We start from the raw sequence: 12743 nt of genomic DNA, 5'->3' as shown, positions 1-12743 counted from the left end.
GTAATAAAATCATTGTCAAAAGGCTAAAAAAAATTAAAAAAAGAATAAACCAAACCAAAAGTTGGTTCTTTGAGAAGACCAATAAAATTGACAAATCCTGAGCAAGAATGACCTCAAAAAAAGAGAGAAGATGCAAATAAATAAAATCAGAAATGAGGAGGACTCCACTACTGACCCCACAGAAATAAAAAGGATCTTAAGAGGACACTGAACAACTCTATGCCAACAAATTAGACAACCTAGATGAAATGGACAAATTCCTAGAAACACATGAATAACCTGCACTGACTCTAAAAGAAATAGAAGACATCAACAGAATGATCACAAGTAAAGAGATTGATTCAGTTATCAAAAACCTCCTAACAAAGAAAAGCCAAACATGAATTCTACCAAACATTAATAACAATCCTCCATAAACCCTTCCAAAAAGGTGAAGAAGAGGAAATAGTATTTAACTAAGCCAACATGACCAAAGCCAGATAAAGATACTTCAAGAAAAGAAAATTACAGACCAATTTCTCTCATGAATATAGATACAAAATACTTGCAAATTAAACCTAACACCACATAAAAAATTATGTACTGTGATCAAGTGGATTTTATCCCAGGTATGTAAGGGTGATTTAACAGTGGAAAATCAATTATGTACTATGCCACATTAACAAATCAAAAGGGAAAAACCACATTATCTTCTTGATTGACGCAGAAAAGGCATCTGACAAAATCCTGCATCTTTTCTTGATAAAAACACATAGAAAGATAGAAAAGGATGGGAGCTTCCTCAAGATATTAGGGTATTATGATGCCTTGAAAGTCTTGTGTACCCCAGAAAAACCATGTCCTTTAATCCTGATTCAATATTGCAGGGTGGAAACCCTTTGATTAGATTATCTTCATGGAGATGTAGCGCCCCCAGTTGTGGATGTAGCCTGTTGCTTAGATGGAGATGTGACTCCACCCATTCAGGGTGGATCTTTATTAGTTTACTGGAGTCCTGTAAAAGAGGAAACATTTTGGAGAAAGCTCAAAGCCAATGCAGACTTTTGGAGAAAAGTTGCTTCAGAGCCGATAGAGACATGGATGTGTGGGGAAGTTTGGAGTGCCAACAGAGAGAGTAGATGCCTAGACACAGGTAGAGCCCAGCAGACATTACCACGTGCCCTCCCATGAGATGCTAAGCAAACCAGAACCCAGTTCTCCACTTAGCTGTCCTAGAGAAGCTAAGTGAAGGCCCAAAGATGCTTAGAGAGGAAACCACTAGCATCAGAAGCTGTGCACAATGGAACTCGAAACAAGGACCAGGAGACATCAGCTACATGCATTCATTCCCAGATGATGGAGGTGTTCCTGAAGGCATCAGGCTTTCTTGAGTGAAGTTAACCTCTTGTTGGTGCCTTAATTTGGGCACTTTCAAAGCCTTAGAACAGTAAACTTGTAACATATTAATTTCCCTTTTTAAAAGACGTTCCCTTTCTGGTACATTGCATTCTGGCAACATTAGTAAACCAATACAGGTATATATGAAAAACTCACAGCTAACATTGTACTCAATGATGAAAGACTGAAAACTTTCTCTCTAAGCTCTGGAACAAGACAAGGATGCCCACTATCACCACTGTTATTCAACATTGTGCCAGAAGTTCTAGCTAAAGCAATCAGGAAAGAAAAAGAAAGAAAAGCCATCCTCAGTGGAAAGAAGAAGAAAAACTTTCATTTTTTTACAGATGTCATGATCCTATATATAAAAAGTCCAAAAAAACTACAATAACGCATCTAGAGCACATAAATTCAGCAAAGTAGTGAGACATAAAATCAATACACAGAAATCAGTACTGTTTTTATATACTAGTAATAATGAGCAATTTGAGGAAGAAAAAAATTCCATTTACAATAATAACTAAAAGAATAAAATATCTAGGAATAAATTTAAAGCAAGCATGTAAAGAGCTTGTACACAGAAAAATGCAAAACATTCTATAAGAAATCAAAGAAGATCTATATAAATGGAAGGACATTCTGTGTTCTTAGACTGGAAAACTAAATATTGTTAAGATGTCAATTCTACCCAAATTGATGTAGGAATCCAACGTAATCCCAATCAAAATACTTAGCAGAACTGGAAAAACTTATTATTAAATTTATTTGGAAGGGTAATGGACCTAGAATAGGGAAAAACATCTTGAAACAGAAGAGAACAAGGTTGGAGGACTCATACTTCCTGACTTTAAGCTACAGTAGTCAAAACAGGATAGTACTGGCATGAAGATAAATTGATAAATGGAATAGAATCGACAGTTCAGAAACAGACCCTCATATATATGGCCAGTTGATAGGTGGCAAGGCTGCTAAGTTTACCCTATTGGGACAGTATAGTCTCTTCCACAAACGGTGATGGGAGAACTGGATATTTATATCCAAAAAAATGAAAGAGAGCCCCTACTTCACATCTTACAAAAATTAACTCAAAATGGATCAAAGACCTAAATATAAGAACCAGGATGATAGAGGTCCTAGAGGAAAATGTACGGAAGCATCGTTAAGATCTTGTGGGAGGCAATGGTTTCTTAGACTTTAAGCTAAGTCTAAGCTGCTTATGTTAGCATAAGCAACAAAAAGAAAAGTAGATAAATGGGACCTCCTCACAATTAAGAACTTCTGTGCTGCAAGGACTTTGTCAAGAAAGTGGAAAAGCAGCCTATGTAATGGGAGAAAATATTCAGAAACCACATTTCTGGTGAGGGTTTAATATCCAGAATATTTAAAGAAATCCTGCATCTCAACCATAAAAAGACAAACCACCCAATTTAAAAATGGGCAAAAGACTTGAACAGACATTTTCCCAAAGAGGAAATACAAATGGCTAAAAGCACATGAAAAGATGCTCAACATTACTAGCTATTAGGGAAGCACAAATCAAAACCACAATGAGAGACCATTTCACAACTATTTGAATGGCCACTATTAAAAAAAAAGAAAACTACAAGTGTTGGAGAGGATGTGGAGAAAGAGGAACACTCATTCACTGCTGGTATGAATGTAAAATGGTGCAGCTGCTGTGGAAGACAGTTTGGTGGTTCCTCCAGAAGTGAATGGCCATATGACCCAGAATTCCACTTCTAAGTATATACTCAGAAGAGCTCAGAGCAGGAATGCCAACAGACATTTGCACATCAATATTCATAGTGGTATTATCCACAACTGTCAAAAGATGTAAGCAACTCAAGTGTCCATCAACTCGTAAATGGATAAGCAAAATGTGGTATATACATATGATGGAATATCATTCAGCAATAGGAAGGAATGAAGTCCTGATGCAATAACATGGATGAACCTGGGGACCATTATCTTTTTGAAATAAGACAGACACAAAATGACAAATATTACAAGCTCTCACTAGTATGAGTTAAGAAAAGTCATACAGTTAGAATTCAGAATATATCAGGAGATAGAATGGATGTAAAGAATGGGGAGCTGATGCTTAATTTGTATAGAATTTCTATTTAAGTTGATTATAAATGTTTGGAAATTGACAGCAGTGATAGCACATTACTGTGAGTATAATAAACCACACTGAATTATGTGTGTGAATGTGGATGAAAGGGATATCATGTGTGCTGGTTTGAATCTGTGGTGGACTCCAGAAAAGCCATGCCCTTTAATCCTCATTCAATATTGCTTGGTGGAGCATTTTGATTGTTTCCATGAAGATGTGACCCATCCAACTGTGGGTGGTAACTTTTGAATAGATGATTTCCACGGAGGTGTGTCTCCACCCACTGAAGGCGGAGTTGCTTACTGGAATCCTTTAAAAGAGGAAACATTTTGGAGAGAGTCCCTCTTGGTAGAGCCACGAGAAAGCCAGCAGGCACTGCCATGTTCACCATATGCCCTTCTAGCTGAGAGAGAAACGTTGAACTTCATTGGCCTTCCTGAACCAAGGTATCGTTCCCTGGATGGATGCCTTTGATTGGACATTTCTAGAGACTTGTTTTAATTGGGACATTTTCTCGGCCTTAGAACTGTAAACTAGAAACTTATTAAATTCTCCTTTTTAAAAGCCATTCTGTTTCTAGTATACTGCATTCTGACAGCCAGCAAACTAGAACATCATGTATGTCACTAAAAGAAAAGCTAGAGGATAAAACATGGGACTGTATAACACAGACGCCTGTGGTGGATGTTATCTGTGGTGAATAGTACAAATATAAGAGTGTTCTTTCATGAATTATAACAAATATATGTTACTAGTACAAGGTGTTAATAATACGGTCGTATATGAGAACAAATGCACCTGATGTAATCTATGGATTACAGTTAACATAATACTTTGGTATTCTTTACATATAAATAAACCTATAGAGACAGTTAGATTAGTGGTTATGTAGGGCTGGGGAAGGATAGATGTACTGAGAGGTGACTGCTAAGGGGTTTTTGGAGTAATGAAAATGTTCTAAAATTGATTGTGATGATGAATGCACAAAAAGCCACTGATTTTACACTTTGGATGGACTGTATGGTATGTGAATATATATCAGTAAAAAATGCTTTTAAAAAATGAGGAAGAGATTAAGATATTCGTAGATAAACCAACTGAGATAATTTGTCATTAATAGAGAAGCCCTATAAGAGATGTCAAAAAGAGCCCCCCAGGTTGAAAGGAAAGGATAATGGACAATAGATCAAAGATGCATGAAGAAATAAAGTTCGCCATTGAGGGTAATGACATGGGTAAATATAAATGCCAGTACGATGGTGCCTCTTTTTTTTTTTAACTCTACTTTTTACTTCCTATAAGATCTAAAAGGCAAATGCATAAAATGTAATGAGAAATCAGTGATTTTGGTTTCATAATATATAAACCTGTTATATGTGACAAGAACTACATAAAGGTGGGTATGCGGTTTGAAAGGATTTATGTACCCTAGAAAAGCCATATTTTCCTCCTAATCAATCTTGTGGGAGCAACCGTTTCGTCTAATCCCTGTTCAGTATTATAGGTTGGAAAACTTGCTTAGGTCATCTCAGAGATGTGACTCAATCAATTGTGGGTATTAAACTTGATTAGATGGAGACGTGTCTCCACCCGTTCTACGTGGTTCTTGATGAGTTTACTAGAATCCTATAAAAGAGGAGACATTTTGGAGAGTCCTTTTTGAGATTCGGAGAGAGCAGAGAATGTTGCAGCACCACAAAACAGAGTCCACGAGCCAGTGACTTTTGGAGATGAAGTACGAAAACACCCCCCAGGGAGCTGGAGAGGAAGCTAGCAGATGACGTCGTGTTCGCCATATACCTTTCCAGCTGAGAGAGAACCCCTGACAGTGTTTGCCATGCGTCTTTCTACTTCAGAAATAAACCCTGAACTTCATCAGCCTTCTTGAATCAAGGTATCTTTCCCTGGATGCCTCAGGTTGGACATTTCTATAGACTTGTTTTATTGGGACATTTTCTTGGCCTTGGAACTGTAAACTAGCAACTTATTAAATTCTCCTTTTTAAAAGCCATTCCATTTCTAGTATATTGCATTCCAGCAGCTAGCAAACTAGAACAGTGGGGAATGGAGGAGTATCAAAACAAATGAGATTGTTAGATTTTGTATGTTAAATTTAAGCACCATGGTAACTACAAAGAAATATTAGAAAACATGCACGCACTCAGAGACAAAAATTAGAATTCAGTAGCCAGGGGCAAGAGGCACAGGGAATGGGGAGTTAATGCAGAATGAGGGTAGGGTTTCTGTTTGTAGAGATGGGAAAGGTAGGGGTGTCCTGGGAGAAGTAGGGGTTGTTGCAAGTTCTCTGTATGGCGTTTGTATTATTTTTGTAACTGTTCATATTATTTTTGTAACTGTCCTGCAAGTCTGAAAGTAATGCAAAATAAAAAGTTAAAAATAAATAAAAAGAAAAGCCAATAGATTTTAATAACATATTATCTAGCTGTGTGGAAAATCAGGGTTAATTTATAAACTAAGAATATACTGTTAGCCAAGTAATAGCAGCAGAAAAAAACTAGAACACTCCCACATCTAATTATTATAACTGCTAATATATATATTATATATATATATGCAACATATATATGTATATATGCAACATCTTCACAATTTAAAAACCGTAAGTTCTTGAATTTTGGACACTCACTAATTAAAAGTCAACAAAAAATGCCTTACATGATGATACAATTTTTCACAAAGCCAAAGATTTTATTCATTTGTTAATCTAGAAAATAACTGACATCATTTAAATAAATGTTATATTCATTATGAAGGGCAAATCTGGTAAGAAACTGAATAGTACTTATTTCACATATCTTTTATTCTATTTTATTAAGTGTGCCACAAAAAAAGAATTGCCTGATTTTCACTTTCAAAGCACTAAGCAACAACTCTTTCATTAGCTATAGAGATCCTTACTACATAGTAGAATATCATTTATTTCTAACTTAAAAATATAAAACTGCCACATTTAGATTGATCCAGGTATTAAATAATACTTTCAAGTTTCCAAAGCAGAAAAGCTGTTACTAGTAAGGCATTGTTTGGTTCTCAGAATACTTAAAATATTGACCAAAATTGAATTTGAAAGGTATTCTAATCAGAGGCAATTCTTTCATATTATATAAGAGAAGAGTGCCATCTTGTGTTCACAAGTTTCCAAATACTCAATGGTCTTTTTTCATATTATGTTTTAATAACTCAAACTGTGAAGACCCCAGTAAAATGTCTACAACTTGACTTACCTGTGCAGCTATTCCAATTCTACCTTCATTAAGACTCCCTATGGCGTACTTATATCCATGTCCAACTTGCCCTAGGATATTGGTTTCTGGAACCTGAAAATTAAAATGTGCAGTTATTTCTAAATTTTACTGACAGAATTCATTTTGATTACATACTTTAAAATCCCCTAATATACTCCCAATTTGCATGCTGTCTAGTACATATTAAACTCTAATGAATATGTGTGCTCGTGTCTCTGGGTCCTCCTCTACAAGCTTCCCCACACACCTCTCAGAGGGAATGGATTTAAGTTTATGCTATTCACTACTGTATCCTCCACAGCCTAGTAGAGATATGTGTTCAATGAATGAATGAATCTATAAAAAGGGAACCTATAATTTATCAATAATATAAGGCAGTAACATATCCCTCCTAATTTTATTTGCAAGTTTTATAAAGTTTACTTTATTTTTCATTGAGAAATCTTCATAAACATGCATTCCATACATGGTGTGCAATCAATGGCTCACAATATCATCAGACAGTTGTGTATTCATCACCATGATCATTTTTTAGAACATTTACATCACTCCAGAAAAAGAAATAAAAAGAAAAAACTGACACATATCATATACCTTACCAAACCTCTCATTGACCACTAGTATTTCCATCTACCTACTTTATTTTACCCTTTGTCCCCCCATTATTTATTTACTTTTTGTTCATATATTTTTTACTCATCTGTCCATACCCTGGATATAAGAAGCATCAGACACAAGGGGTTCACAATCACACAGTCACACTGTAAACGTTATATCTTTATACAATCGTCTTTAAGAATCTAGGCTACTGGAACACAGCTCAACAGTTTCAGGTACTTCCATCTAGCCATTCCAATATACCATAAATTAAAAAGGGATAGCTACATAGTACATAAGAATAACCTTCAGGATAACCTCTCAACTGTGTTTGAAATCTCTTAGCCACTGAAAGTTTATTTTGTCACATTCCTCTCTTTCCCCTTTTGGTCAAGAAGGAGGAAATATTCAACTTTCCTATATGGGGAATCCCTAATTTCTCTCAAGCAGTGAGAATGCAATTCAATAGGCTGAGCTCTCAATCTTGGGATTTGCCCCTATGAAGGTTATTAATGCAAAGGATAGGCTAAGCCTACTAATAATGATACCTAAGAGTCACCCCCCAGAGAAACACTTCAGTTGCTCAGATGTGGCCTCTCTCTCTCTCTAAGCCAACTTGGCAGGTGAACTTACATCTAGAAATTTCTCTCTTCCCTTTTTTGGTCAAAAAGTCTTTCTCAATCCTTTGATGGTGGGTCCCAGCTCATCCCTGGAGTTCTGTTCCACATTGCCAGGGAGATTTACACCCCTGGGAGTCATGCCCCATGTAGAAGGGAGGGCAGTGAATTCATCTGCTGGCTTGGCTTAGAGAGAGAGGCCACATCTGAACAACAGAAGAGGCTCTCTGGGGGTGATACTTAGGCCTAACTTTTATTTATTTATTTAATTGACAAAACAAAATAACATACAAATATAAACATTCTTAACATATAAACATGACATATAGTGTATAATCAATGGCTCACAATATCATCACATAGTTGTATATTTATCACCATGGTCATTTCTTAGAATGTTTGCATCACTCCAGAAAAAGACAAAAATGAAAAATGAAAAATCTCATACTTACCATATTCCTTACCCCTCCCTCTCATTGACTACTAGTATTTCCATTAACCCAATATATTTTAACCTTTGTTTCCCCTATTTTTTCTATACCCTTTACCACTCCCTTTCATTGATCATTAGCATTTCAATCTACTCAATTTATTTTAACATTTGTTTCCCCTATTATTTATTTTTAATCTGTATTTTTTTACTCATCTGTCCATACTGTAAAATAAAAGGAACATCAGACACAAGGTTTTCACAATCACACAGTCACACTGTGAAAGCTCTATCATTATACAATCATCTTCAAGAAACATGGCTACTGGAACACAGTTCTACAGTTTCTGGCATTCCCCTGTAGCCTCTCTAATATACCCTAAACTAAAAAGGGGATAACTATATAATGCATAAGAATAACTTAACAGGATAACCTTTTGACTCTGTTTAAAATATCTCAGCCACTCACACTTTATTTTGTCTCATTTCTCTCTTCTCCCTTTTGGTCAAGAAGGTTTTCTCAATCCCTTGATGTTGAGGCCCAGCTCATTCTTGGATTTCTGTCCCACATTGCCAGGGAGGTTTACACGTAGAGAGGGGGAGGATGGTGAGTTTGCCCCTGGTATTAGTTGAGAGAGAGACAGGCCACAACTGAGCAACAAAAGAGGTCCCCTGGGGGTGAGTCTTAGGCTTAATTTTGAGTAGGGTTAGCATATCCTTTGTGGGGATAAGCCCCATATAAACAAACCCCAAGATTGAGGGCTCAGCCCATTGACTTGGTTGTCCCCATTACTTGCAAGAACATCAGGAACCCTCCAGATGGGGAGGTTGAATTTTCCCCTTCTCACCATTCCCCCAAGGGGACCTTGCAAACAATTCCCTATTCACTGTCCAAATTACTCTGGGATTTATTGGGGCATCACACTTGACAAACCTACAAAATCTCATGCCCCACTCAAAGTTCCACGTACTCATGGTGTTTAATTAACCTGTCCATATAAGTTATATTAGGAAATGCACTAGCCAAAACACAAATTTTATACCAAACAAGCATTTTTTGCTTTAGTCTCACATAGAAGTTGGAAGTTCCAAAATATGAATGGCCATCTCTTTTCAATACCCTGCAATATTGACATTCCTTTGTTCTTCCTCATGCAAAAACAGTTTTAATTCGTACATTTGGTCATTATCATTGTACACTCTAGACATTCCTAGATTATACTATCACAGTCTTTGTCGTCTCTTTCCTTCTGATTTCATATGTGCCCCCAGCTCTCCTCCCTCTATCCTTTTCACATTCAGCTTCAGTCAGTGTACTTACATTATTGTGCTACAATCAGGTAGTACTGTGCTATCCATTTCTGAATTTTTACAATTAGCCCTGTTGTTCAATCTGTAAGTATCCCTGGTAATGTGGGACAGAACTCCTGGGATGAGCAGGGACCTGGCATCATGGGACTGAGAAAGCCTTCTTGACAAAAAGAGGGAAGAGAGAAATAAGACAAAATAAACTTTCAGTGGCTGAGAGATTTTAAACAGAGTTGAGCGGTTACCCTCGAGGTTATTCTTATGCATTATATAGATATCCTTTTTTAGTTTATGGCGTATTGGAGTGGCTGGAATGAAACTGTTGAGCTGTGGTCTAGTAGCCTTGATTCTTTAAGATGATTGTGTAATGATATAACTTGTACAATGTGACTATGTGATTGTGAAAACCTTGCCTCTGATGCCCCTTTTATGGAGAGTTGAACAGATGAGTAAAATAAATAAACGGGGGTGTGGTAGTTAGATTCAGTTGTCAACTCGGCCAGGTGAAGGTGCCTAGATCTATTGCTGTGGACTTGAGCCAATGGCGTGTGAACCTCATCTGTTGCTGATTACATCTGCAGTCGGCAAGGAGGCGTGCCTGCTCCAATGAATGACGTTTGACTTAATTGGCTGGTGCTTAAATGAGAGAGCTCAACGTAGCACAGCCCAAGCAGCTCAGCATACCTTCTCTCAGCACTCGCAGCTCAGCCCAGGCCTTTGGAGATGCAGAAAGGAATCACCCCAGGGAAAGTTGTTGGAACCCAGAGGCCTGGAGAAAAGGCCAGCAGAGATCACCCTGTGCCTCCCCACGTAAAAAAGAACCTCAACTGAAAGTTAGCTGCCTTTCTTCTGAAAAACTAATGAAATAAATCCCCTTTTATTAAAAGGCATCTGTCTCTGGTGTGTTGCATTCTGGCAGCTAGCAAACTAGAACAGGGGGACAAAGGGTTAAATAAATTGGGTAGATTGAAATAAGAAGTCAATAAGAGGGAGGGGTAAGGTGTATGGGATGTATGAGTTTTTTCTTTTTATTTTTTTTTCTGGGGTGATAAAAATATTCTCAAAATGATCATGGTGATGAATATACAACTATGATGATATTGTGAGATATTGATTGTACACCATGTATGGACTGTGTGTGTAAGATTTGTCAATCTAAAAAACCCTATCTATCTGTGATGGTCAGATTCATGTGTCAACTTGGCTAGGCTACAGTGTCCAGTTGTTTAGTCAAGCAAGCACTGGCCTGATCCTTGTGATATTTTGCAGATTTAAATAATCTGTCAGTTGATTACATCTATAGCTGTTTACAACTACTATCAACAAAGGAGCTTGCCTTCAGCAATGAGAGCAGCCCATCAATCAGTTAAAGGCTTTAAAGAGAGACCTGATGATTTCAGCAGATAGAAAGAAGGAGTTCTATCTCTGTTTCAGCCAACCACCTCCTTCTAGGGACTTCACTGTAACTTTTATCATAGTTCCCAACTTGCAACCTGCCCTATGGAATTTGGACTTGCCAATCCTCACAGTCAAGTGAGCCAACTACTATAATAAATCTCATTAATATTTCTGTTTCTCTGGAGAACACTAATACAGATTTTGAGAGTGGTTCATGAAAAAGAATATTAAGGATGGCATTTTTGAGTTGATTCTGGGGTTTTGGGAATTGGTTCTCTAATCTGATTAGATTAAAAGCCACTAATGACTATTTCTAACGATCAGGAAGGCATTGTGTAAACTGGCAGTAGAGATATGCAAAATATCAACATTGAATACTCTTTCTTGACTACTAATAAGAGACAAGGCTCTGGGTGAAAGCATATTTGATACCTTAACAGAGTTTTTTAAAAACATTTTTTATTGTGAAATATAAATACAAAAAAGCAATAAATTTCCAAGTATATTTTAACAAGTACTTATAGAACAGATTTCAAAGTTTCGTTCTACAATTTCAGGTTTTCCCTTGTAGCTGTTCCAAGACACCAGAGACTAAAAGAAATATCAATATAATGATTCAGCAGTCACACTTATTTGTTAAATCCTATCATCTCTTTTATAACTCCTCCTTCTCATGTTGAAAACAAGTGTCAATAAAATAGGATAGGGGATACGACATGTTAACAGAGTTTGTGGAGTTAAAAAGTATAATGGTGGTGGATGGTTGTTCCTAAATACACTGGATATCATAATTAAAGGAAGGGATGCACTCAAGGCCTCAAATTCCCAGCTCACATGCCACATGAAGGGTATGGAATTTTCTATGTGTATCCTGAAAGAAATTCTCATTTTTAGCCACAGAATTGAAATTTTTGAAAACCAGGCCTAGAATCTTATTGAGCAAATGGCTGCCTTACAACATATATTGAATTCCCAACCTTGCAAGGTATCTGTTTTTGAAGTGAGGGCACTGACTAGAGAGGAATGGGATCCTAAAAATAGGGACAAGGACATATGGGCCAATAATAATGACAATAAGGACATTGAAACCCAATATTCTCCTGAGTCTTCTTTGCCAAATAAAGCTGTAAAGGTCTGCCCTTAGAAATCAGGCTCCTACCCTCCAGCCTGCCCTGAGGAACCAGGCATTCCACCTCCACCTGAAGAGATTAATTGTGGTGTGCCTGATAATCCTGTACCTGCCTCCCCTGAGGAAATGTACTCATATGTCCATATGAATAGACTAACCATGTTTCACCAGATGAAACTACAGTGGACTGCTCTGGGGTAGTTAGCTTGCAAGACACTGCTAATTCCTCTCATTACCCAGATCTACAACTAGACTGAAGTTCCAACAGGCCCCAAAGGGTGAGATACAAAGTGCAACCCATGAGGCGTACCATCCTAGTGACACATGAGGTGTACTATCCTCCAGAAGAACTGCATGATTTCTCCAATTTATATAAAAGAAAATCAGGGAAGCATGTGTGGGAATGGATATTAATGGTGTGGGGAAATGGTGGAAGGAATATAAAGTTGTATAAGGCTGCATTTATTGCTATGCACCCACTAAGCAGAGATTCTGGATTCAATCT

General features: G+C 37.2%; 1 protein-coding gene across 5 annotated transcripts in view; it reads right to left on the bottom strand.

Moving 5' to 3' along the window:
* Positions 1-12743, bottom strand: part of ACADSB (acyl-CoA dehydrogenase short/branched chain) — a 103956-nt gene that overhangs the window by 22006 nt on the left and 69207 nt on the right. For all 5 annotated transcript variants that reach the window (XM_077126319.1, XM_077126322.1, XM_077126321.1 and 2 more), the window contains one exon: positions 6739-6831. In XM_077126319.1, coding sequence (XP_076982434.1) covers positions 6739-6831 — 93 coding nt within the window. The remainder of the gene's footprint in view (positions 1-6738; positions 6832-12743) is intronic.

The sequence above is a fragment of the Tamandua tetradactyla genome, chromosome 13 (assembly GCF_023851605.1).
Source record: "Tamandua tetradactyla isolate mTamTet1 chromosome 13, mTamTet1.pri, whole genome shotgun sequence".
Lineage (NCBI taxonomy): Eukaryota > Metazoa > Chordata > Mammalia > Pilosa > Myrmecophagidae > Tamandua > Tamandua tetradactyla.
This window is presented reverse-complemented; position numbering and strand designations above follow the sequence as displayed.